The sequence below is a fragment of the Nycticebus coucang genome, chromosome 10 (assembly GCF_027406575.1).
Source record: "Nycticebus coucang isolate mNycCou1 chromosome 10, mNycCou1.pri, whole genome shotgun sequence".
Classification (NCBI taxonomy): domain Eukaryota; kingdom Metazoa; phylum Chordata; class Mammalia; order Primates; family Lorisidae; genus Nycticebus; species Nycticebus coucang.
In genome coordinates, this window is record NC_069789.1 from 101,062,414 (window position 1) to 101,089,158 (window position 26,745).

At 48.7% G+C, this 26,745-nt stretch overlaps 1 protein-coding gene across 1 annotated transcript; it reads left to right on the top strand.

The window, feature by feature from the left end:
* Positions 1-684: 684 nt before the first annotated feature.
* Positions 685-26,265, top strand: CFAP45 (cilia and flagella associated protein 45). The gene is made up of 12 exons (XM_053608097.1): positions 685-724; positions 6,541-6,666; positions 8,940-9,082; positions 10,935-11,079; positions 11,413-11,583; positions 12,697-12,875; positions 15,164-15,293; positions 17,846-17,992; positions 20,763-20,876; positions 21,442-21,635; positions 25,520-25,744; positions 26,070-26,265. The coding sequence occupies exons 1-12, from the start codon at positions 722-724 to the stop codon at positions 26,146-26,148; spliced, it is 1,656 nt and encodes a 551-aa protein (XP_053464072.1). The 5' UTR covers positions 685-721; the 3' UTR covers positions 26,149-26,265.
* Positions 26,266-26,745: the final 480 nt, after the last annotated feature.

Below are 26,745 nucleotides of genomic sequence, written 5' to 3' on the forward strand. Positions count from 1 at the left end.
CTATTCTGTCCCAGCAGGCTGGGAGGTATAGAGACCAAACCAAATGGGAAAAATCTTAACACTCCTAAACTTTCCAGAAGAGTACTTACAAACCAGCAAGCGTTAAGAGGCAGGCTCCCCAAAGCCAATGCCATCGATTTTTGTCTACTTTGAATGCGGGGCTTGCATTTTTATTTTTAACAAGCTCTCCCAGGTGTTTCTAAGCTGGAGGTTCAGGGCCCATGTTTTAAGGAACTGCACACATATCTTCAGGGCTGGAAGTTCTTTTTGTGGTCTCGTCAGACTCCCTCCTGTTATGAAACTTATTTGCGTCCCTGCAGACTAAACTCGTGGGGTTTGGCACCTAGGGGGCTCTGGGGCAGAAGTAACTATGTAGTAGTCTCAGGGGACAACCCTGATCTAGCTCTTGGGACCGCTGAAGGCACCTGGGCCACTGTAGGCTCTTCAGAGTTTGGATCCTGATCCAAAATTTCAGCCAAAGCTACAGTGAAGAACAGGGCGTGCCGGGCGGGTCGCTCCATAGCCAGCGGGAAGGTTCCAGCAAGCAGCTCCGGGTCTCAAACCTGCAGCGCTCCGCTCGCGCCGGGCGGGGCTGGGAGGGGCGGGGCCAGAGCGGGGAACGCAAGCTCCAGGTTGCTATGGCAACGCATCAACATCCCGGCAGGGGTGGCTGTGCTGGCGGCGCAGGCGGCTGAGGCTGGGGCCTCTCAGACGCGGCGAGATGGTGAGGGCCTGCGTGGTGGAGGAGAAAGCCTCGGCTGGGGCCCCGTGTGTTCTGAATGGGGTGGGAGTTCAGAGAGGGGAATGTGGGGGACTAGGGTCTGGACCTGGGAGTCAGCAAGGCCTGGGAGGAGGAGGACACTCCTAGAAGCAGCAAGGGAAGGGTGGGGGTTCAAAAGAGGAATAAGGGGTAGGGTGATGCAGAGAAGGATACCTGGGAAAATAGGGTGTCCCAGCTCTCTCCCCATGCCATCAGGGGTCAGGGGACTGTGGGATGTGATGTGGAAACAAATACTGGAGAGGAGGCCAGGTAATGGGTCATAGAACCTGTTCTGCCATTAACAAGCAGAGGGACCTTGGGTAAGTCACCTAACGACCCTGACCCTCGGTTTTCTCATCCGTTAGCAGGGCTGTGGGCCTCAGTAGGTATTCAGTAAACTTTTGCCCATGAATGGATGGATGGATGGATGGATGGATGAGCCTCCTGGGCTGGGGAGGACTGGAAGAGTCATGAAGGTGTGGAAGGCCAGCAAGGCGGGGGTGGGGGTGGGCAGGGAGTGTACCTGGTGTGAGGGGAGGAGAGAGAGCAGAGGACAGGTATTGGGGCCTTGGGTTATGGGAACTTAGAATGTCTGGGGCACAGCAAGTGGCGAGGGGGGTTACTTATGAACACACCTCACACCCAGAGGCTGCACTTTTTTTCTGGGGCTCAATGGACTTCAGAAGAGCTTTGTTCATTATTAAATAAACAAGTCTCCAGCAAAGAGCAGTTTCCAACTTCGAGGAGCCCCGGCAGCATTGCATGGTGGGGGGAGTCCTCTTCTGCATATGTGGTTTACTTGATTCAAAGTCTCACATCCCCCAGCGTTGTCACAGGCACCATAGTACACACGTGCACGTGAGGGCACAGCATTGCGGCTCGTGGCCGAGGGCACACAGTAAACGTCAGTTCCCTTTCTTTCCTGTTCTACATTTGTTCTATTTCCAAGCCTTTGTTGATGAGTAAGTCGTACCTGGGCTAGACTTGGGGCCGCACAGCACCCAGGTGGGACATTCCCTGCCCAAGGGCCGCTTGGGGCAAGGGCTTAGCCAGCTGACTGAGTCCTTCTGAAATCTCTGGGACAAGAAGGGGCATATGAACAGCTCTGAGAAGGAACAGATCTGAATTAATGAGCTCTGGTAGGCCAGGGGTGTGTGTGTGTGTGCGTGTGTGTGTGTGTGTGTGTGTGTGTGTGTGTGTGTACCTGTATTCACTATCTTCGGAGAGTGAGGGAATGAGAAGAAGTGGTGTGCTGGTGAGGCTCACAATTAGGCAGACTCCCAGGACTCTTGCAAAAATAATTCATAACATTCCCCAGAAATGGGATGGACCTCAGCACTGACTAGTCATCATCTTCAGGTGGCATCCCTCAGATGGCCAGCCCGGTCCCCTTTGAAGGAAGAGCTGATCTGCCTTTCACTCTGACCTCACCACTCAGAGTGAAAGGCAGGCGCCTGGTGCCTGGGAATCCCCACCTTCTTATTAACCAATAGTCTGCAGAGAGGGAAGTAGACCAAAGCCAAGAGTTTGAAGCCTGCATTTGTCAGCCTGTGGTGACTTTACATACAAAAGAGGAACTAGATCTCAGGGCAGAAAGGACATCTAGGAAAGGACATGTCTTTGTTTTTGTTCAGTTGACAGGTGTTACAGTGACGTCAGGGAAATTCCACACCGACTTATTCCAGCCCATTCCAGTTTTGTCTTGCTAGATTTGAGCTAAACATCCTGGATGCCACAGTATAAAATGGTGTGGATTTGTAAGGGCTGCGCTCTCATCCCTTCAATGTCAGGGCATCAGGCCTGCTGTTATGCTCTATTTTCAAATAAAAACACCTGTAGTTGGGTGGTGCCTGTGGCTCAAGGAGTAGGGCGCCAGTCCCATATGCTGGAGGTGGCGGGTTCAAACCCAGCCCCGGCCAAAAAAAAAAAAAAACCACAAAAAAACAAACAAACAAAAAAACACCTGTAGTATTTTTTCTGGTCATGAACATTGCTACCTACTCATTGCAGAGAATTATTCAATGCAAGAAAAATCACGAGACAGTAAAGCTTTACCCCAAACTACTGTTGAACATTTTTGTGAAAATTCTTCCAGTAACCCATTCTAGGAGCACATCCTCCATCCAAACATTTTTGTGGGAATACTCATGTGTTTCTTAAAATTTTTTTTTTTTTTAATGAATATGTTATGGAGGTCATTCTGTAGCAATGACTATACCTCCAAATCATCATTTGTTTGACAAGCTAATGTTTCTGCATCAGAGTCTCTCACAGACCCTGAACAGAGGGGGCATCAGCTGGCATCTTCATCTGTCTCCGGTCATCATTTTCCTCAATCCCGCTCACCTCCTTAGCTATCAGGAGCCCAGGGGAGCTGCCTCTCCACAGACAGGACCTAGTGTGCTTCTCTCTAAGCCTTGCTTGGCTTCTTGGCAATATTTATTTGATCATGAAAGAGATGAAACCAGCCCTTCACCTCTTAAAAAGAACCTCTCGGCTGCAGCTTTTGGCCCGGAGGGATCCAACTTTCTGTTGATGCTTGATTCTTTATTTTTTCTGGTCCTTATACACAATGAACTTCCCCAATCCTTGTTACTCCTGGCAAAACAGTTTATGCTGACCCTTGTGAAAAGGCTCTCAGCTTCCAAGTCAGCATCTCCCAAATGAGGTTTGCTCAGTCGCCAGACTCTGGGGCTCAGAGCTTCCCTCCGTCCTGCCCAGCTGTCGCTTTTCTGTGGTCATCCATTTTCCTTCCTCTGTTCTGACTTCTAGGCTCAGGTAGTCGAGTATTTCTTGCTGTGATTTCCTCCTGCCTGGGTACCCAGGGCACAAGAAAGGGCAGATGCAGTCTCAGAGATGGAGGCACCTGCAGTCTGGTGAACACCAGGCACAAGGGAGAACCTGCAGGAGCCCTTCAAAAGAAACAGGAAAACAAATGCAAAACAATAATAATAATTTCCATCTGTGCTCCAAAGCCTTTTCACATGTGTTATTATCCACGGTGCAGACTGCATACATGATCTGGAAAATGTGGAATGCTGGAGTGACTCGGAGTCAGGCAGGCAAAGTCACAAACGGCATCCATCCCAGTCTGGTCTGCAGTCCTCAAGAGGTCATCTTGCTCAGTTTCATTCATTTGTTCTCCATCAAACTCATATTGAATTCCTATTGTGTGCTAGGCATTGCGTCTTTTTTCTTAATTACATGCAGAACTCATGATCCAAAACCTTCCACCTTCTCCGGTTATTCCTAATGCTAAGCCTCAATCCCACCTGCTACAGTCTCTATTCATTTCCTCTTATTCTATTTATGGTGGAAAGGGGAGCAGTTGCTCGCCACCCACCATGTAATAACCCTTTAGAGGCTGTTATTAGGCATCCTCAGGGCTGCTTTATTTACCTTTTAATAAATTCAAGCTTTTGTGCTCTGCCATGTTGGGTCTGACTGGGGATGTGGAGGAGCTCCCTTTGTAAGCCTTCTGCTGGCTGCGCTAGTCAGGGAGGGAACGGCACACACAGCCATGCTCCTTGTACAGGACAGAGCCAACTGGGAAATAACTGCCCCATTGGGTGTGGAAACTTGGTACAGGTGGAACAGGTGCTGGGGTTTCTGATGGGTAACGGCAGCTCAGAGAGAGCTTTCAAAACACTGTCCAGTGTTTAATGAACTGTAATGCAAGGTCCATTTCCCTGTTTACCTTGTGCCCTTGACAGCTGCTGGTTCTCAGGCTTGGGGAGACTCTGTGTGTCTTGCCCTTTCCCTCAGTGTAGCACAGCTTAGAGAGGTGTGTGTGGGGGGGCAAGGTTTGAATCAGCTTTAGTGTAAGTCTGGAGTTGTCCAGTGGTCCTCACACACACTGCCTCCTAGAGGTAGATTCTGCCGTTGGGGCTGAGCTGACCTTTGGGAATGGAGGTTTTATTACTCAGGGTCCTTAGTTATAAGCAACAGAGCTAGAGCTCTAACTCACGTAGAAGGGAATGTATTCAGAGGACTTTGGAGTGCTCACCAACTTTACACCAAGGCTGGGAATCTAGACATGGAAAATAGGAACAAAGGGAGGCTTTGTAGCTGGAACCAAGGCCAAAATCAAAACCTAGAACTGGTCTGGCAAGAGCCCTTGATGCACTGTTGTGCCCCCAAAGCTGCCAGCTCTGATGGAGGGTGCTGCTGGTGTCTTTATCAGTGTTATCCCAGGTACTGGGTCTGGCTGCCACTGCTGCCTAGGTCAGAAAGGGTTTCCTCGTCCTGCTTCTTGCATCACTAGTTCCCTAGTCATTGTCACCTCAGGTGATCTCATTGGCTAAGCCTGGGTCTCTTGGCCAAGGGAAGGCAAATATCTGGTGTTTACAGCTTCTGCAGTTGGAAAGTCTCCTGCAACTGCAGGAGTCTTCTCATTAGGTAGAGAAGTTTCAAAAATAGGGAGATGGTAGGGGGTTAAAAATGACTAATGTGCACTGAGTGGTCCTAGGAGAGAGAGAGCCACAGAGTGGATATTATGACCTAGTTTTCCTGACTGAAGCTGGTAATCACTCATCATTCATCCACAACCCAAAGTTGACTAGGCCTTGGCCACGTGCCCGGCAATGAGTGAGGGGCTTTTCCATCCTGTATATCCCCTGGCCCCTGTAATCTTTTTTTTTTCTTTCTTTTTTTTTTGTAGAGACAGAGTCTCACTTTATGGCCCTCTGTAGAGTGCTGTGGCATCACACAGCTCACAGCAACCTCCAACTCCTGGGCTTAAGCGATTCTCTTGCCTCAGCCTCCCGAGCAGCTGGAACTACAGGCACACGCCACAACGCCCGGCTATTTTTTGGTTGCAGTTTGGCAGGGACCGGGTTTGAACCCGCCACCCTTGGCATATGGGGCCAGCGCCTTACCGACTGAGCCACAGGTGCCGCCCCGCCCCTGTAATCTTGTGAGATTGCAGAGACATGAAGTGGGTAAAATACTAGTGCCTTTTGTGAAGGGCTTGGGAGCTCAGGCTGAGAAGATTGCATGTCCCAGGAGGCCCAGATGCCTCACAAGGGGCTGTCCTTGTGGGAAACTGGGACCAGAGGGACAACGGGGAGAAGCTGCAGCTCCTCTCCTCCTGCCGTCCCCACTTCTCTTATCCTTCCTGTCATACAGTGTGGCTGACTTGGCCTTCTTTGGCTCCAAGAACCAGAGACATGTCCCCCACCCTTTAAAATGTTTTGTTTTGTTTTTAATTGACACATAATAATTGTACATATTTGTGGGGTGTAGTGTGATGTTTTGATATGTATATACATTGTATAATGATCAAATCAGGGTAATGAGCACATCATCACTTAAACAGTTATTTCTTTGTGGTGAGCACATTCTAAATCCTCTCTTCTGGCTCTTTTCAAATATATAATACATTGCTGTTACCTATAGTCACCCTCCTGTGCAACAGAGTAGCAGCCCTTACTCCTCCTGTCTGACTATAGCTTTGTACCCATTGACTGACTTCTCCCTATCCCCCCTACACCGCCACCCCCCAGCCTCTGGTAACCACCATTCTACTCTCCACTTCTATGAAATCAATTTTTTTTTATAGAAATTCTCCTCTTTGCCAAGTTCTCTTCTTGCAGAGAATGACCCCCACCCCCTTACCTCATGCTTCTGTGGGGGTGCTATCCATTTGTTGCTCTTTGCTCCTTACATTTCAGGGTTCATGCAGGTGCTTCCACCCAAGCATAGGCTAGAGAAGTGTTTACTTCCCAGGGTCTGGATGCCACTTAGTACTGATGAGCCAAACTTTCTGCCTCTTCCTGCAGCCGAGAAGCACAACTGGCATCTTGAGCGCCTCTTCTACCACTTCCAACAGGTCAAGGAATAAGACTCGCTATCGGACCAAAGCCATGAGCTCTGAGGTGGATGAGAGCCTCTTTGGAGTTATCAAGGTAACCCTCAGTGGATGCCACCTGGAGGCAGTGGTCTAGGCTAGTGTTGCTCAGGACAAAGTTGGCACTGGGTCGCCTGGCTCTCATCGGTATCTCTCGGACTGAAGACAAATGCAAGCTCTGAGATCTGACCTGCAGAGCTTTGGCTTCTGGTAGGGGTTATGTAAACATGGGCACCTGGCTGCTTCCACCCCTGAAATACCTCATGCCTTCGCAGCATTTGAAATCTGGTTTAATGTCCAAAGGGAGGGTCTTCTGTAGAGAGGACAATAGTTGTCTGGTGAGAGCTCTGTCATGGGAGCATTCAAAGGCCTATGAGCTGAGCTTGCAGGCGAAGAGCAGAATCTTCCCTGCCACTCAGGAATAACAGCATCAGAGTACAACACAAACCATCCTCCTTTCCTGGCTGCCCAACTAAAACAATTACTAAACTTTGGAAAATGAGCAGGTTTTTATGTGTAAGTGTCATCCAGACTAGGAGGTTGACAACTCCTTTTGTCTAGAAAAGGAGAGCTAGAAAATTGCTGTGAGTAATTTTGATAAGCGTGAATTTTAGGAGGTGAGAAGGGAGAGAGAGGTTAGGGAGAAAAAGAAACTGGGACATGGAGATAATGGCAGTGGAAGATTAAAAGAAAGGAAACAGAGAAAGAGAAGAGAGAGAGACCAGTGGTCTCAGTCCCTCTGGCAGTGGGGCAGGCTGGGGAGAGGAGAGACGACGTCTATCACTCACCTCACCACCGTCATTGTGAATGGAAGAGGACTTTCTCAGGGTTCAACACGGGCCTCTTTCTCTGTCTAGAAGGCCCTCACTCTGCAGCAGTTTTCCTATTAGTAAGGGAAAGAATCCAAGGGGTGCAATTTCACTTACAGACATTTTTTGTTTTGTGCCCATGTGGAGTTTTCTCACCAAAGCAAAGAGAGACTTGGAAATGGCAGCATTCTCCAGGAGCAGTCATACTGGCGAGCTAAGGGGTGGCCAGAAGAATGCTTGCCTCTGGCTTGCTTACTTTGGCCTTGTGGGTGGGTGGGAATCTAGAAAGTCTCTCAACTGCCAGTAGGGGGCAGAAGTGGCCCGTGGCATGACAGCCGTTCCTGCTTGGAGCAGAGATGGGCAGCAGGTGGCAGCAGCACTGGGGCCTGGCTGTGCCCAGTGGTAGTCTGAGGCCAGGCCAGGCCATCACCGCCGTGCCTCGTCAGGAGCACAGTTACGGCATTAACAGTGAATGAATTCTCTCCCATGTTTAGACATTTTCTGAAATAAGAGATTTCATTTTCTTATAATGTAATACTCCTTCAAGGTCAGAAAATTTTGAAACAAAAAAAAAAAAAGAAAGCCACACAGGCAATCTGTGTTTTATTTTTTGCTGAATTCTAACTTACTGACTTCCTCACATTAAATTTTAAGGGCAGGTCTCTACCAGGTGATTTAGCTGTCTCTAACTCTCTCAATATGGCTTTTTTGGGAGTTCAAAGAAAATTAATCATTAAAAGGATTTCAACTTACTAATATCATAGATTATATTAGTCTGTAAAAAACTGTATTGCTTCAAACTCACCGGGTTGTCTCAGAGAGATTATTATTTTCTCTTTCATAAAGGAGAAACTTTATGAAGAGAGGAGAACCCAGAGACCAAAAATCTACTGTTTTCTTTTTTTTTGAGATAGAATCTCACTCTGTTGCCCTGGCTAGAGTACTGTGGCATCATAGCTCACAGCAACCTCAAACTCTTGGGTGCAAGTGATCCTTCTGCTTCAGCCTTCCAAGTAGCTGGGACTACAAGCACCTACCACAACACCTGGCTGGTTTTTCTATTTTTGGTAGAGATGGGGTCTCACTTTTGCTTAGGTTGGTCTCTAACCCCTGATCACAAGGGATCTTTCTGCCTCCTCCTCCTAGAGTGCTGGTGGGATTACAGGCTTTAGCCACTGTGCCTGGCCAAAAATCTACTTTTCATTCCTGATGATTGTATGCTAGCTATAGACACACTGGTGTCTGGCACCCTCACTGTCCCCCTACCCTGAGAGAAGCACCAGAGCAGGTGGCCTGGCTCTCAGATCTGGTCAGTACAGAACACACCAGCCATGCTCAGAGGGCACCACAGTGCTTTCTCAGTGCCCTATTCTGAGTGGTCCCGTAGTCTGGGCCCCAGTCACCTTCCTTGCCACCAGATGGGTCAGAAGCCCCAGAAGAGGGGAAGCCTACACTTGAAGTTAGGACTGATCAGCAAGAAGTGGGGTGACCAGCTCCTAAGCTGTCCTTTCTGACTTGATAGCCCCTAGCCCATGGCCAGAGCAAAAGCCCGATCGTGCTGCTCCGAGATAAGCACACCATTGGGAAAACTCTCAATGCTCTGGGCTTGGACCATAAGCCAGAGACCATCCAGATCATCACACGGGACCTGGTCCGAGAGCTCATGTGAGTACCTGGGCATAGCCCCTGCTCCCCTCGCTCAGCCTGCACTTCTGCAGAGGATCTTTGCAGGCAGATGGGGAGACTTGCCTGGTTTCATTCTATTGATTTAATCCCCACCTTCCTGTTCATCTGCTCCTTTTTGTTTCCTGGTTCTTTCTTTCTTCTCCATCTTGGCCCCTCTTGTTTCTTCCTTGTTTCTATCATTGCTTTTGGTGTTGATTCCTGCTCCTTACGCCTCCCTGTCTTCTGGCTGACTGAGAGCCTAGTAGAGAAGAGGTGCTCAGTGGTCTGAGTCCCGTCTAAGTCCCCATCACTGCATGCGATGGAAGTGATCCAGACGAGTCATTTCCTTTTGGCTGCATTAGGAATCCAAAGCAGAGGGAAACCAAACAGATGCCTAACTAGCCCCCTGGCTTCCTCCCAGACTCCCCGGGTTCCTTTGGGATTAGCTCAGCTTGCTTCCTGACTGTATTGCCACGATCGGGCCCCTCCTGTGGGGTTAGGCCCAGCGCAGCGGTGTGCAGGGAGCCAGCACTATGCTTGCTGATTTAGCTCCTGGGTGAGTGCTTTGCTCTCTGTAACCATTCTCCCCACTTTGGCTCTGCCCACTAAATATGTGAATTCCCAGAACCATACGCTCATGTCACGAGCTGCTCTTGACTGCAGCTCCTTATGGAGCACTGTCTGGCCACCTCTGGCATCAAATGGCCAGACAAGGTCAGCAGCCCTACTGCCACTCCTGAGGCCCGAGGAAAAGCTCCTTCTTGGAGTGGTCTAGTCCTGGAAACACGTCGGAGGTGACATGGCTGGTTAGTTTCAAGAGCTGCTGAAGGCAGCCCAAGCTGGTGCCTTACATTCAGATCACTCCTGGTTGCCTGATACCAGGCTTGTTAGAGCCACACTGCTCAGTGAACCACAAAATCTCAGCTGAGCCCCAATCCACTCACTCGCTCTGTCCACCTCCTGGACACCCCCCCATTAGTTTTATTAGTCGAGGTTTCACTTCCTGTCTCAGACCATCTGCGTCTTACTGTCATGCACCTGTTAAATTGCCACACCCAGAAGCAGCTTTGTTCCCACCCCCCACTGCTCCCTCCCCCATCTTTAATGTATGTCATTTGCTTGTAATCATTATAATTAGCTATTGGTTTGTTGAATGGGTTGGGCAGCTAGAAAGGAGGGGTCTATAGACATGTCTCTTGCTATTGTTGATCAGAGATTGTAATTAATATTTAGGGTTCAAAGCTTCTCTCCAGGCTGGATGGACGAGGACGCTTAGGTTTCTCACCAGCATCCATTTCAACCTTGTCTGGCATTCCCTTGCCCTTTTCATGTCATCACTAAGGATTAATCTGTTTTTAAAGTTCAGTTTAACAGCTTTATTTTGAGTTCTCACTCTGTGCCAAGCACTGTGCTAGAGACTAGGCCATTCATGTGGGTAAGCCAGAGTTGGTGTCCTGAAGAGCCTTGTAAAGGAAACAGACCCTGCATGGCTGGCCGGGATGTGGGCAGTGTGGACAGAGCGTGGGGGGCCTCAGAGGAGCAGGTGCTGTCTTAAGCCACTGGGGGGGGGGGAGCAAAGGGCAGGGTGTCAGCTGCCACAGCGAAGGCAACAGAGGAACTGGACCTTATAGAAAAAGGATTTAAAATGTCTCATTTTAACCTGATGCTACCTGACCCTCACTTGGAAGCCCTTCTCCCTAGTGGACACAGGGCATAGTTGCCACCTCTGCCACCATTGGCTGAGTCCATGCCCAAGGTTGGCATGATGTGGGGGGGTAGGAGGGTAGAGAAGCATGGAGATAGTGCTGAGGGCTTGCCCTCTCCTCTCCCTAACTGTTCACTCCCATGTCAGCGTTCCCAAAGAAGATCCCTCTGGGGAGTCTCTAATCATCAGTCCTGAGGAGTTTGAGCGGATCAAATGGGCATCCCACGTTCCGACCAGAGAAGAAGTCGAGGCCAAGGAGCAGGCCCTCAAGAAGGAGAAGGAAGCCATTGTGGTAGTTAACCTCCCTCTCCTCTGTGGATGGGGGGCGGAAGAGAAACACATTGGGGGAGGCCAGTGTCCCATGGTAGTTGGAACTCTAGTCAGGGGACCCTACCACGAGATGTGAATGTGTGCTTGACGACGAAATGCTGCAGAAGGCAGCAGAGAAATACCTAGGATGGGAGGTGTGAGCAACTGGGGACACAGGGAGGGCTGAGAATGAAGCCAGGCAGTGATGCTTCTCGTTCAAAGGGCATGATGGGCTGAGGCAACATTGCACTGGGTCACCTGCGGGAGCCAGGCTGGCACCCAGGGCACAGAGCTGATCCTGACTGGTCTCCCTCAGGATGCAGTGACAACACGCAAGAAGATCATGAAACAGAAGGAAATGGTGTGGATGAAAAACAAGAAGCTGAGCGACCTGGAGGAGGTGGCCAAGGAGCGGGCCCAGAACCTCCTGCAGAGAGCCAGCAAGCTGCGCATGGAGCAGGAGGAGGAGCTCAAGCACATGAACAAGGTGGGTCTCCCGGTCTCCTCCTCTAGGGGCTCACGGCACTCCCTCCTCTTGTTCACATGCTACACAAGGAGAGGGACTGGTGAGGGCAGGGATAGGCAGGCAACGTGCACCTGCCGTGGTAGGACTGGCTTTGCTCCTTGTTTGCTGTGTGAGTTTGAGCAAGTCACTTGCCCTCTCTGAGCCTTTCTTTATCTGTAAAATGAGGATGGTAAAACTACTCAGCAGAATTGGCAGGGTTAAATAAGCTAATATACAGAAGAGGCTTTGTGAACTGTGGATTGGTAAATAGATATGACGGTATTACTTTTATTTTTATCCCGCTAGCTCAATTCTAGCCACATGTGATGGTGGAGGCAATTAGGTGCTTTCTGAAGTGCCCAGTGAGCTTCCTTTAGCTGAGAGCATAGAGATCAGAGGCTCATTTGAATTCCATTTTGTAACTTATTTGCATGAAGTTTACTTACTGAACATGTGAAAAATACTGACTCTCCAATCCCTTCATCTCCAATTTTTATCTCTCAGGTAGATTTCTCTACTTATACCTCCTTAATTTTCCAAAGCTTTTACTTTTCGGTTCTTGTTGATGGGTCCATGGTTTTTCATCCCATTTTGTGTTCTATCGGGCTTATACAGCTTAAACCATTTTGTGGCTTGTCCTCTGTATGAGTATCTTCACTCCTCTGAGGAGTAGAATAAGTGGTCTGAACTTGGAGATCATGGGTTTCCGATTTGGATCATGGACCTCTGAAATTTTAAGGAAATTTTGTGTAATTTTATGTCATTGAATTTTAGGGCAGAGAGGGCCCATAGCTTTCATCATATTTCCAAAGAGTGAACCATTACCCCCCAGATGCCAAGATGCAATACCCTGAAAGATGCTATTCCAGGCTTCTCCTTGCACAGATCCTGGCACCTGGTAGGAGCCCAGTAAGTGTTTGAGCTGAACTACATTGAGGGGAAGGGCTAATATAAGATCGGTCTTATTTCTCTTGTCTTCTGAGCAGCCACGGGCACCTCCAGCACACTCAACAGTACAGTATTCTGCCTCCATTCTCCCCCCTTAAACCTTCACACCCCCAGGCTTAGTGCCACAGTTTTATCTCCACTTTCCAGGTCATCCTCAATGCCAAGTGCCATGCCATCCGGGATGCCCAGATCCTGGAGAAGCAGCAGATCCAAAAAGAGATGGATGCAGAGGAGAAGCGGTTGGATCAGATGATGGAGGTGGAGCGGCAGAAATCCATTCAAAGGCAGGAAGACCTGGACAAGAGGAGGAGGGAGGAAAGAATACGGTAAAGATGTGGTCCTGGCACCTCCTTCTTTTTAGCCACTTCTATTTATCTTTAGGGCTGTGTTGCCTACCAAACAGGGAAGAGATTAGAGATGGTTTTTATCACTGTCTATTATTATCTCAAAACCTTCATCTGATGATACATTGAATCACAGAACTTTTAAAAGCTTATTTCTAAGATCCTAATAGGTGCTTCACAATCTGGCCCCAATGCAGTCTCATTTCTTACCACTTCCTGCTATGCTCTCCCCACTTTTTCTCATCCCCCCAACATGCCAGACCTGTGAAGAGCTCATGGCTTTTGTTGTTCCCTCTTTTTTGAATACCTTTCTCTTTCCTTTTGCCTCTGACAAATGCTCTTCCTTCCTTGGTAGTAGCTTTGCTGTCACCTCCTCTGAGAAACTGCCCTCGGATGTCAGGCAGGCTAGGGGCTCCCTCCTCTGTGCCATGTCACTCTTTGACCCTGGCTAGACAGTGTGCTCGTTGAGCACAGAGCCCTCATTATTTCTGTAGCTCCTGGGCCGAGCAGAGCTTTGGGCCTGAGTAGCTGCCTTGGTCATGTTAGAATGAATGTATTTAGTCTCCCTTTCATTTTGCAGAAAAGCACAAGTCTCAGAGCAGGTGACTCAAAGGATCACAGTGGCCTTGACTTATAGCACCAGCCGTATAATCCATGAATGACCTCTGGAAATAGTCCTTATATCACACTGAATCGCACCTTTACCTTCCCAACTGTATTCTGTTCTGCTGAACAAGTCAAGACTTCTAGTAGACTACTTTTGGTAGACTATAGGAGGCTCTCAGTAAAGCTTGTTTAGTGGCTACGTAGCTGTCTATCTTCTGCATAAACAGCTCCAGTGAAGGAAGAAATCTCTGCCTCTAATGAGGCAACTCCAAACCTGTTTCCATGCAAGTCTTTCACTCATTACTCTTTGTTTATTTCATCTGGAGTCACGCAGCCATTCAAGTGTTCTGTCGGTATGTGAATCTCACACTCCTTCTCTTGGTGCTTTTGTGTTTATTTATTTGTTTTGAGACAGAGTCTCACTGTTTCATGCTGCGTAGAGTGCAGTGGTGTCATCATAGCTCACATCAACCTCTAGCTCCAGGGTTCAAGCAATCCTCCTGTCTCAGCCTCCCGAGTAGCTGGTACACACCCCCATGCCTAGCTAATTTTTCTATTTTTAGTAGAGACAGGGTCTAACTCTTGCTCAGGCAGGTCTCGAACTCCTGGGCTCAGGCATTCCATCTGCTTCAGCCTCCCAGAGTGCAAGGATTATAGGAGTGAGCTACTGCATCTGGTCCCTCTTTCTTTCTTTCTTTCTTTCTTTCTTTCTTTCTTTCTTTCTTTCTTTCTTTCTTTCTTTCTTTCTTTCTTTCTTTCTTTCTTTCTTTCTTTCTTTCTTTCTTTCTTTCTTTCTTCCTTCTTTCTTTCTTTCTTTCTTTCTTTCTTTTTGTGTGTGGTTTTTGGCTGGGGCTGGGTTTGAACCCGCCACCTCTGGCATATGGGATTGGTGCCCTTCCCCTTTGAGCCACAGGCGCCGCCCTCCCCCTTGATTTCTTATGCAGATTTGTGTCTCCTCTTCTTCCAGCCTTTGCTCATTTTTCATGGGGGCTGGATGGGCCCAAGTGTATCAGTTTCTTAGTGACACGTAGGGAGTCATTGGCAGTGCTGCTGTAGAGCCCTTTGTATTGAGCTAGGACATTGCTGGGCAGAGAGGCTTCCTCAGACTCAGCCCTGCTTACCAGTGGCTGATAGTTTCTGAAAGTGGGATAGAGTACAAGGAAGGTGGTTAGCGGCCCAGGCATGGGAGGTGGTGTGGAAAGACAAGCTGAACTTAGTATAAGAGTAGAAGCACCAGGGGATTGAAAGTCCTGGGTATTTTAAAACAAAATTCTGAGAAATTCTGTGAAGCCAACATGGGAAGCCAGCTTCCTATGATTGCTCTGGAAGATGTGGGAGGTGGCAAGATCTCAGCAACTCTACCCACTGGGAGGGAGAAGATATATTATGGGGTGGGGTGAACTCCTGGGCAGACACATGAAGAAAGGAAATGTCAGGAGAGGTGAGCCTCAGGACCAGGATCTCAGAAGAAAGAGGGACGACCCTTCAGGGCATGCTGGGGAAGGACTTTGCTCTGGGCCCATGAAGCACTTTGATATTTAAGGAGACTTGTCAAATTGTTATTGTGATTCTTCCATCTTGGGAGTTACTAGGGTGGAGGCTGGAGCAGGGAGACACGGACCCTTAAGTTTTCAGACCCTGTGGCCCTATCCCCCACCCCCCAGAGGAAGACGGCACATTGTGCAACAGATGGAAAAGAACCAGGAGGAGCGGTCACTGCTGGCTGAGCAGCGGGAGCAGGAGAAGGAGCAGATGCTGGAGTACATGGAGCAGCTGCAGGAGGAGGATCTGAGGGTAACAGGCCAGACAGGCAATGCCGAGTGTCCCCAGCTGCGGCAGCAGAGCCCTCCAAAGTTTGAGGGTCCCAGGGCTTTGACTGTTCCTTCTGTCAGGCACATACTCCTTTTATAGTATCATCGCTAGCAACGTTTTATCCCACGTTAAATCCTGCACGCTCCTTTCACAGTATCATTGCTAGCAACTTTTTATTGCCATGTTAAACACTGCAGTGTCCTGCAGGGGGATGAGCAGTTGGGTAGGTATTATCTCCGCCTCCCAGGGACTTGGGGGCCAAGATTGCCATACCGATGTGAAAGGGCACCCACAGGAAATGTGTGACAGCGTGCTTTGCACAAGTAAACACAGGGATGTTTTATAGTCTTCCCAATTACCCAGGGGTATTACGCACCTTGCCGCCACCAGTAGCAGTATCTTAGTTCCAGGCTTTCTGCTGTTACTTCACTCGAAGTACATAGCATTCCATTGTCATTAATTGTGTTGTGAAGCCAAACCTTTTCCTCCTGCTAGCCTAAACACAATTAGTAGGCCTAGTTATTGCAAAAGAAAATGGTGACATACCTGCCCAAACTAGACTTAGAAGTCCTTTTCTATTTGCCTTATCTGGTTTTTCACAATGTACAAAAGCTCATAGCACTGTGAGGAACGTGGCAGGCAATTGGAGTTGTTTATTTTTTGCTCTCAATTTTTTATTTTGAAAATTTTTCTACATACAGAGATGTTGAAAGAATTATGCCATACCCATAAACTCTTCATCAGGATGTAAGGATTGCTGACAATTTGCCTCCGTTGCTCACTTTTTTCTAGCTGTATATACACACACACACATAGGCTCCCTGAGCAGGTCCCTGAGCAGGTCCTCACACAGAGAAGGTGACCTAGTGACGAGGACGCCCTCACTCGGCACCATCAAATGCACTGGCTTATGACAACTCCATCATCCATAACACGGGAAGGGAGAAATAAATATGTGTTTGTGTATGTTTGTACATGTATCATGGACCAGAGGTCAAAGGCTTCTTTAGCTTTAAGGGACAGTGGGATCGAATGATGCCTCGGGAACCTGTGGCAGGCCTAAAACCAGTGGGAAGAAGTTACAAAGGAAAGGGAGAAAGGAGTGTGGGGGCTGCAGGGGCAGACAGGAAGGTGGGCCGAGCGGAGGAGTCAGCGCAGCAGGAGCGGCAGAACACTGCCCGAGACTCAGCAGAGCATGGACCAGGTGGGCGGCGGCTGCTGTGCTGCTCTGCTTGGAGGCTTCCCGGAGGAAGGAGCCCTGAGCTGGGCAGTGAGCTGGCCGTGGAGAGCCAGCCCAAGAGGGAGATGCACAGGCAGAGTCGCCGTGGCTGGATGACCAGGGAGGAATGAGCTGGAAGGTCGGGGAGGTATTTAACTTTTGAAGTGAAACAGTGTGGGACGTGGGTTGAGATGATCAGTGAGCAAGGAGTCTAGGATTGGCAAGGGGTGACTGGGGTCCAGACGCACAAGATTCCAGTGCCCCTCTGCCTTGTGACCTGAGGATGTGCTTGGGTCACAGTTGTGAACTTCTGAAGGCCAGGGCCTGGGAGAGGTAGGGCCTCCTTCCTTAGAAAGGATCTCATGGCCCAGGGTCACAGCGGTACTCTGATCTCCATCACCCACAGAGACACACACACTTCTGTGACTAAGACCGTTTTACTTTCTCTTTCTCATATACCACTCGCTTTGGTCCCCCCTTCTTCCCTTCCCTACTTTTGGCAATAGATTATTGAACATTTCCTATTTTCCTTGCATGGGTTCCATGCCATTGGGGAGGAGAGGACAAGGTCCCCGTCCTCTAGCTAGTACTGAGTGAACACACGCGAAATGATTGGGGACCCGCAAGGTGGTGTCTGATCACCTCTAAAGAGTTGTGGCAACACCTTAAGTGCAGAGGGAATTCAGAAATGGAGAAAGAACGGAAAGTTGGGACAATCAAGTAAGAGTTTTAGAAAAGGTTGACCCTTTAACTTAGACAGAACAGGTTTCAAAATTCTGGCTCTGGAGTTTATTAGCTGAGTGGTTGTGAGCATATTCTTTCAACTAGGGGCCTCAGTTTCTTTATCTGCACAAGAGAGATAACAGGCCTACCTTTCAGGGTTTGGGGACATACTTGGGCATTAGAAGTAGTCTATGCAGAGTGCCCTCAAAGGTAAAGTACCTAATTAGGTGGAAAAATTTGGTTTAAATGGGAGGAGGGAATTGAAGGCCGAGGGAGGTGGCAGGAGCTGAGCCACAGTGGTAGCACCTAGCCCAGCATGTGGGAGACAGTGTGCAGACCCCTCAGGGCTCCATCTCCTGAAGGTGTACAGAGGTCGCCAGCATCAGGGGCTGCCCCAGAGTCAAGTCGGAAGAAGGCTGGAAAGAGGCCATTTCATGGAAGAGGGCTTGAGGCCCTTTAAAAGAACACCTTTCACAAAGGACAGGAATGGCAGCTGCGCTGTGGGCCGTGATTTGTCTCCCTGCCTCCCGAGGTGCCAGTAGCATTTGTCTCACCCCATTCTACTCTGAGGCTGTCTTTCTTTTGCTGGCAGGACCTGGAACAAAGGCACCAGCAAAAACTGAAGATGCAAGCTGAGATTAAGCGCATCAATGATGAAAACCAGAGGCAGAGAGCAGAGCTGCTGGCCCAGGAGAAGCTGGCGGACCAGATGGTGATGGAGTTCACCAAGAAGAAGATGGTAGGACCTGGTTTCGGATGCCCGGGACCTCTGGCCACGAATGGGATGCTTGTTGCAGGGAGAGGGACGTCTTCATGTCCTCAGCCTAAGGGCTGGCTTCTTTTGCTCTTCTGCCTGGCCAGTTCACTTGTTTGCTAACAAAAAGCAGACTGGAAAAGATGCCCAAGTTTGTGTGTTATCCTCATTAACACCTTGGACTAAAAGTTGAGATGCGGGTCACGTGCATGCAGGGAAGAAAATTAAAGTTATTAGTGCAAGGGAGGTTTTTGTGGATTCCTCCTGACTTGGATAATTATACTCCCAGTAATCTTGTCCCATACATTTCTTGCAAAAATTCCTATCTTGGGCATCCAGTAGAGTGTGCTAGACTCGGAAAATAGAATCTCCCCCCAGTCCCACTGCAGAACGTACAGGAACAAATGCACGGCAGGGCAGAGAGCAATCCCTGTCAACAGTCACAGAAGGGTACAGCTCATGGACTCGTGGACACAATCCGAGCCAAAATTAAGTAACAAAATGACCAGGGACCTGTGAGGACTAGAGAGTAAAAGAAAGATTTTGAGCATCTTTTGGAATAGACAGTGTGAACATGAATTTATGTAAAAAGAGGAAGAAGTATGCCAGGTGGCGGGTAAGTTATTAAATTCTTCATGTGTTGGTCTTCTATCTGCTGGCTTTGAAGTTCCATGATGACAGAAACCACACCCTACTTCTTTTTTTTTTTTTTGTAGAGACAGAGTCTCACTTTATCGCCCTTGGTAGAGTGCCATGGCATCACACAGCTCACAGTAACCTCCAACTCCTGGGCTTAAGCGATTCTCTTGCCTCAGCCTCCCAAGTAGCTGGGCACACCCTACTTCTTAAGGAAGAGCAATGTGTGTGTAATTTGAAAAGGCACCTTTATTTATTTTACCTATTTTTTTTTTTTTTTTTTTGTTGGAGACAGAGTCTCACTTTATCACCCTCGGTAGAGTGCTGTGACGTCACAGCTCACAGCAACCTCCAGCTCTTGGGCTTAGGCGATTCTCTTATCTCAGCCTCCCCAGTAGCTGGGGCTACAGGCACCTGCCACAACACCCAACTAGTTTGTTGTTGTTGTTACAGTTTGGCTGGGGCTGGGTTTGAACCCGCCACCCTCAGTATATGGGGCCGGCGCCCTACTCACTGAGCCACAGGCCCCGCCCTATTTTACCTATTTATTCCTAATACAAACCAGAAAGTGAAGCTTAGCAAAGCTTATTTATTGGCTTTGGTATTCTTATTGGATGTTGGAGATATACAGGTAATAAAATGAGAACAGAGATGGTTCCTTCATAATAATGATTATACAATTGTCGTTTATGGAGCAGTCTGTGGACAGGCTCTGTGCTAAGTGTTTTATATGTGTTACTTAATTGTCACAACAGTCCTGTGAAGTAGTCATTGATTGATTCAAAACACGGGAAATACTTCAATGTGTGTCCACTCTCTGACTAGGCTGAAAGCACCTAGAATAATGCCATGTACCTCATTGTAACTCGAATACTATTTTCCCCAAAGAGTGAAGATGGTGGTAATGAGCTAATTATCCACAGGGGTTGGGAACAGACTTGTTGGCTGCCCTAGACAGTGTGGTAGTCATGGTAAGAGATGAGGGTAGTGAAGGGATGGAGAGCTAAGAGCAGTTGCTGGGATACCCCAAATCTTGAGCAGAGCTGGAAGGGTGGAATGATGAGGACTCACCACAGATTTCTAAGCAGTTAGAGGAATATGTCTTGTCTTCATGCCAGGACATTGTCAGGATGGAGCTGGGAGAGGCTGGTCACTGGCTAAGGGATCAGGCTCTTGGATGTATCCAAGTCCATTGGGACTATGTAGGTATCTCACATCCCTTCCCTGATCTCATGGTGGTATCTGTTCTTGCAGCCAGGACTGCCCCTTCAGAGCTAAAGGCAGAGATTTGGTATAGAAGCATCCAAAGTTTCCTCCTGTGCCATCTTGGGCCAGGTGGACAGAGGAAGCAGCTTGACACCCAGCTGTGCCCAGAACACAAGCAGGCAACTCACTGGGCTTCATGGATGTCAGAGCAGGTGGAATGAGACCCAAGGAAGGTTGTTTATCAGAAGATCACATTCCCACTTGACCTGCACTATTAGCTTCTTGATTGCCCAAGAATGGCAGTTGGGAAGCTGGATTTGTTCCCAAGGGATATGCTTGTTTTTCAAACAAGGGGAAATGGTGCCAATTTTGATGGTTCACTCTTTAGGCATCTTGTAGTCTCCATGGAACTCCCCAAAATGGGGTTGGCCATTTGCCCAGGGACCAATGAAATAACCTCTACTCGCTGTGCTCTACAAGACCCACAGGGAGCCCGGTTATTACTGGCCCAGTGGCCTCGCAGTTTACAACTTGTCTGTGAGGTAGTGGAAGGAGCGTGGATGGTGGGCTCAAGATACCTGTGTTCAAATCCTCTCAGGTAGTTTACTGGCTGGGTGATTTTGGGTAGGACCCTTGGCCTCTGTGAACATCAGTTTCCTCATTTAATTATCTGTTTCATGAGATGTGGTGAGGTCTCTTTGGGATAATAACAGGAAGGCATTTTGTTAACAATGAATCATTTTATAAGTGCTAATTGTTTTTATTGTCATGCCTTTGAAAATTCATTTTGCCCTCTTTTAAAAGGAGTGAGGAGTGGTAGAGGAAATATTGCAAAGTCTGTTGCAGGGGTTTTGTTTCTCCCTGCAAGGCTAGAGCAATGGAAACTCTTCTACAAAGCCTTTTCTTCTGGTAGGCTCGAGAAGCCGAGTATGAGGCTGAGCAGGAGAGAATCCGGAGGGAGAAAGAGAAGGAGATCGCTCGTCTGAGGGCGTTGCAGGAGAAAGCCCAGGATTACCAGGCGGAACAGGTACCTACCTAGTTTGCGGTTCCCTCTGCCTCTCCCATTGCCTTGATTGTCCCCTTGATAGCCTGTAGAATGGTCCCAAGGGGAGAGATACATACAGAAGAGGTAATTTATCCAGATTTTAGTAGTCTGAGAAGGGAGAGGTGGCCTGATCCTAATGCCTGTGGCCGCAGTTATTGTTGAACATTGTGTGCTTAGAACTCAAGAGAAAGTTTTGGAGTGCTACATAAAGAAGAACTTTCAACCTTAACTAACCAAAGAAATGTGTCACCAAAGGAAATGGTGGCATCTCCATCATTAGCTATTTTAAAAATTTGAAGCAATTGCAGGACTGCTTGGAGGTATTTGAGGCCCAGGGAAAGAATTGGGATGAATGGGCTGGAAGGACAAGATGACCCCTCAGGGTATCATCTGACCCAGAAGTTCTATGAAAGGATTCCATTTATTCTTCCCCAGAATAACTGACTGCCAGAGAACTTCAGTGTCTATAAGGAGGTGTTTTCCTAAAGGCACCTGTTCTGCACGTGAGGTTATCTTGTTCTCTCTCCGGTCTACCCTGCTTTCCCAGGATGCCTTGCGGGCAAAGCGCAACCAGGAGTTTGCAGACAGAGAGTGGCGCAGAAAGGAAAAGGAAAATGCACAGAAGAAGATGGAAACAGAGGCCAAACTGAGGAAAAGTCGGCTGGAACAGGTGGCTTTCAAGGAGCACACCCTGGCCGTTCAGGTGCAACGGGACCGGGATGAGTTCGAGAGGATTCTTCGGTAGGTCAGGCCTGGGAACCTTGGTGTCGTTGTCTTGCACTGTAGCAGAGGTGGTCCATATTGGGTAGAGGGAAGCTTTCTGGAATATTAATGGAGAGATGCTAACCCATCTTGACTGGGTTAGTAGGATCATTCTAACTAGACGGTTGATTGGAATATTTCAAAGCGACTTGAGTCACGAATTTTATGATGAGAGAATTGGAAAAGCATAAGGAAGTGTTTAAGGAATTGGAGGTATTGGGATTATTAACCTTAGAGCAGTAAAGGTATAAATAAAGTTATAAATCTGGTTCCTTCTACCCCTCAATCCTCATCCTTGTCCCCTTGTGAACTAGGGATGAAACTGCAGCATGAGAGATTTTGCAAAGTTAGAAGAACTTCAGACACTATGGGCTGTGAGTCATTGGAGCAGGACTTTAAGGAGTTCTTTGCCACTCATTTGACAAATACGTATAATGCACATAAGTTCAGTTCTGTGCTAGATGCCATCCATAGAAGACATCAGCAATTAATAAGACACTACTCTTGCCCATCCCAGAGGAAGGATGTTAGAGATTCATGTTTGGATGGACCTCACCTTTTTTTTTTTTTTCTGGAAGAAGTGAAAATTTTATTTATTTTTTCCTCAATTTTTTTTTTTTTTTTAGGCCAGGGCTGGGTTTGAACCCGCCACCTCCGGCATATGGGACCGGCGCCCTACTCCTTGAGCCACAGGCGCCGCCCTTTTTCCTCAATTTTTTCTTAAGATAATTAAATAGCAAGAGCGTTTAAAAACAAAGGTGTTAAATGGTTTGTTAAATTATGAAGAACAGATAAAGGTATAAATATCTGTTGCTATTACATTGGTCTGTTAAACACTGACACATGGGTATAGCATGAGAGAATAGTAGGATCTTTCTGTATACTTTTATATGTACTTTTATACTTCAAGGCACGTAAGTTTATATGCCTTGAAGAGTTAAACTACATGAGTGAGACTAGAAAAATTAAAAGCCTGACTATAGGACCTCACCTTTTTAATCCATCTTTATTTCTTGGCATCTCTTTACCCTTTTACCATTTTCTCTTTTGGTTGAATGATAATTCTAACATAGGTGTGAGCTAAGCATTCACGTCTCCCCCCGTTCTGTCCCCTCCCTCAGTGCAGCTGCCCTCGGTTTCCCCTCTGCTCTGTCTTCTCCTGGTCAGAGCTGGTACCACAGACCAGGCGTTCTCTGGTCCTAACTGGGAATGAGTCCCTTTCTGCCCTGGTTTAGTTTCTATGTAAGATCAGAACTTTTCAAAAGGAAACAAACCAAACAAATTGAATTTGTTGTGGTGGTGCCTCCAGAAAGTCCTGCACCTTTGAATTGGTGGTGGTGATGTATAATTAGAGAATTATGCTCAGATGGAGCTTGAACAGCGCAGCCCAACTTTCTTGGTTACTTGCTGTAGTCTTTCTTCTTGATAATGGCTCCATTACCTGCATGCCAGATCAGCCTACCCAGCCTCCAGTCAGAGACAGAGCAGATCTGCGGAAACTTTCATCCTTGCTGGAGCCAGAGTTTTTGCCTTTTATTTGTCTGTGGGCCCCAGTCTGTCCCCACTTGCTCTATAGTTTTCCCTGCACTCAAGGTGGTATCATGGTCTCTAGACACCTGGCAGAGAAGGCGGCTTTCTAAATTCCCCCAGTGGGTCTGGTGCTGTGGCTCATGCCTATAATTCTAGAACTCTGGGAGGCTGAGGTGGATGGATCACTTGAGCTTAGTAGTTAGAGACCAGCCTGAGCAAAAGCAAGATCTTGTCTCTACAAATAGAAAAACTAGTCTGTAGTCCCAGCTACTTGCGAGGCTGACACAAGAGGATTGTTTGAGTCCAAGAGTTTGAGGTTCCTGTGAGCTATGATGCCATGGCACTCTACCCAGGGCAACTTAGTGAGACTCTGTCTCAAAAACAAAACAAAAAAATTCCCCCCAAAATTCTGCCCTTGGGCTCCAGACTGCCTTCCAGATGTCTTCCTGTTCCTCTCTGGCCTCTATGCCCTTGGACATCTGTTGCCTTGAACAGGCACTAATAGGTATGAATGGAATGAAATTAAAGTCCTAACTTTGCTACTGACTCACTTGTCTCTCCTTTGCTCTGTTTGTCTGAAGCAGACAGACTGGCCAGGTATTAAAGCTAGACCAACCCCTTTGGAGAAGTTCAACTTCACCTTTTGTTCTAGGTCAGCATCTAGATCTAGTGTCTTTAGGGCTACATGACCACCATAGTAAGGTAAATGTCTTCATGCTAGAAACACCTCTGCCACAGACAACAACCCAACCTTTCCTACCTCAACAGCATGGCCTCCTGCATGGCTTATACGTGGACTTCCTGTTTCTGGTTGGAGGGATGCCTATTGACTAGGCACAGAGATTTGACCTATCCTACCCAGTGGTTCTTAGAAATGCTTGGGAACTTTCAGAAAACACTGATGCCCAGGCTCCAGCTCCACAATTGTGATTTAAGTGACTTGGGATGTGGCCTAGGCATCAGTATTGCTTGAAAGTTCCCAGGTGATTCTAATGCATAGCCAGCCTCTGGGATCACCGCCCTAACCTTGTGGAACATCCAGGTTCCTCCCCATTTGGATTTTCAACTGGCTACTACCCCAGGCCCTCTCTAGTGACACACGTAGGTCCCCCTTTTCCACACTTACCCGTAAGCTCAGAAAAATGCAGCAAACCATAGAAAACCATCCTACATGTAGGACAGTAATGGCGAAGCAAAGACGGGAGTCTTTCTGCCCTCATAATCATATCTGGGCAGGGGGGATTTGCTGCCTGCATGCAGAGGGAAAAGGAAGCCAGCAGTTCTCATCTGGTAACCTGGGAAGGCTCTGGAGCAGGTGCAGAATTTGAGGAGATGTTGGCACAATAGAAAGAATCACTGGGAGGTGAGAGGATACCCTGTGTGTGGTGGATCTTGGCAGAAGGCTAGAGGGAAATGAGGAAGAGAAACAGTGATTTTGTACCTTTTTTGGGGTATGATTGACCCTAGGGTAGGAGAGCAGATGAATGATTCCTGCCTAAGAAGATTTTCCATTTTGTTTTTGTTTTTGATCATGCTGAGAAAGAAATTAGATGTTAGCTCAAGATGGTCTATAAGCGCATTTCCCCTGAGATGTGAATGCATTTCATTGGAGTTTTTTCTAAGCCTCTCAGGATGACATTAGCAATTTTCTCCTTGATGTCGGGGCCGTGAAGCATTTTTGTGGAAGAGGTTTCTAAGAGGAATTTGCAAAGGTGGATCAATAAGAGGACCAGAGTGATCTCAGGCTGAACTCTTTCCTCCTTCAGCAAGCAGAGAGCTAGCAAGCTAGTGCTAGCATTCCAGACTTGGCCACGCCTGTTAACTTTCCAAGCATCCCTTTGTTGGTTTCATCATCATTATTGTCAGTGAGGAAAGGAAGGAAGGAAGGAAAGGAGATATTTTAGAACAAGCTGGAGAGGAGTTAGGCATTGTTGTGATGTAAGAGTAAGAACAATAGCTCCCGCAGGTGGAACCCTGGGTGTAGGGCTAGCTATGTGATTTGCAGGGCCCAGTGAAAAATGAGGACGTGGAGGCCCTTATTCAAAAACATTATGAATTTCAAAACAGTGACAGCAAAGAATTAAAAACCAAGCCTGGGGCCCTTCTGAGCATGCCCATGACATATGGTCGCATGTACCTGAAGCGGGACCCGGCTGGGTGGGAGGAGGGAGCGTGCAGGGCGGCAGTCTTTGGGGCTGGAGTGCCGAGGGCTGTGGTCTCTGACCGGGGTTCTCCACAGGAGCCCACCCTAGAGGCTCCCAGCATCTTTCCTCTCTCGGCTGGGTGGGCTCAGCCTAGCCCCTTGCGCCCCGTGTGTCCCCCCGACCCCCCAGGGCTCAGAGAGAGCAGATTGAGAAGGAGCGGCTGGAGGAGGAGAAGAGGGCTGCAGGGCGCTTGCAGCACGCCAATGAGCTCCGGCGCCAGGTGCGCGAGAACCAGCAGAAGCAGGTGCGGAGCCGCATCTCCACCTTCGAGGAGGGCCAGCGCCTCAAAGAGGAGGCCCAGAAGCGGCGTGAGCGCATCGATGACATCAAGAAGAAAAAGCTTGAAGAACTGAGGTGCGCTAGAGTCCCCTACTCCACCGGCTTCTCGCCGCTTTGCAAAAAGCCAAAGGGGCAGGCGGGAAAGTGTGGGGTTCCGGGCCGAGGGGCCCTGCTCTCTACTCGGAGTCGTCCCTCAGCGGGACGCTTCAGCAGGAAGCGGTGGGGCGGGGTCTCCCTGGCTCTCTGGGAACTCCCTGGCAGGGCTGCCGGCGCCTTGGCACCACCGCGTTTGGGGTGGAAGGTGGGAGCAGCTGCGTAAACCCCAGCCGGAGGGAGCGCTTCCGGCCGCCTCCCCGCCGGGCGGGCACGTCCTCTGACACCTGCGCTGTGTTCCCCGCAGAGCCACCGGCCTTCCTGAGAAGTACTGCATTGAAGCCGAGCGCAAAGCTAACCTCCTGCCCGCCACCTCCGTGAACTGAGGGGGAACCTCGTGGCCCTCGGTGCCTTCGGGGGACAGATTCTGCCCAGTGTCTGGGGGGCCATAATTGCTGCTAAGCTAGACATTTCATAGTGACAGATTAAATTTATTCTACTTTTCTAAGGAACAGCTTGACTTCTTGCCGCGGGTACTGAAGGTGAAGCAAAACAGCTGGGGACGGGTGCCACAGAGGCGGTGTGGCGCTCAGGTTTGGGGAATGGGAGGGTCTCTCTCATGAGCATCGCTTCTAAGCCTGGATGTCCCTTTGTCCTGGTGGCCCTTGGCCTTTCTGTGATTCCCTGGGATGTCCACTTTCAACATAGTCTTGTCTCTGCTGGGCCCCACACCCAGGTTGGGGCATTTCAGGGCATTGAGGCAGAGCTAGGGATGCTCTCTCAGGGAGGGGCTGAGGTGGGGGGCTGGGCAGGGCCAGCTGCGCCCACACCCATGACTCTGACCACATCTGTGGAGGGTGGTGTTCTACTAGGGGCCCACTCTGCTTGTCTCAGCCCTCACCTGCCAGGGCCTTTCAACTCCAGGCAGTGCCAACGCAGACACCGACCCTGTCCCCTGTGGGGGTGAACCCAGGGTCCTGTCC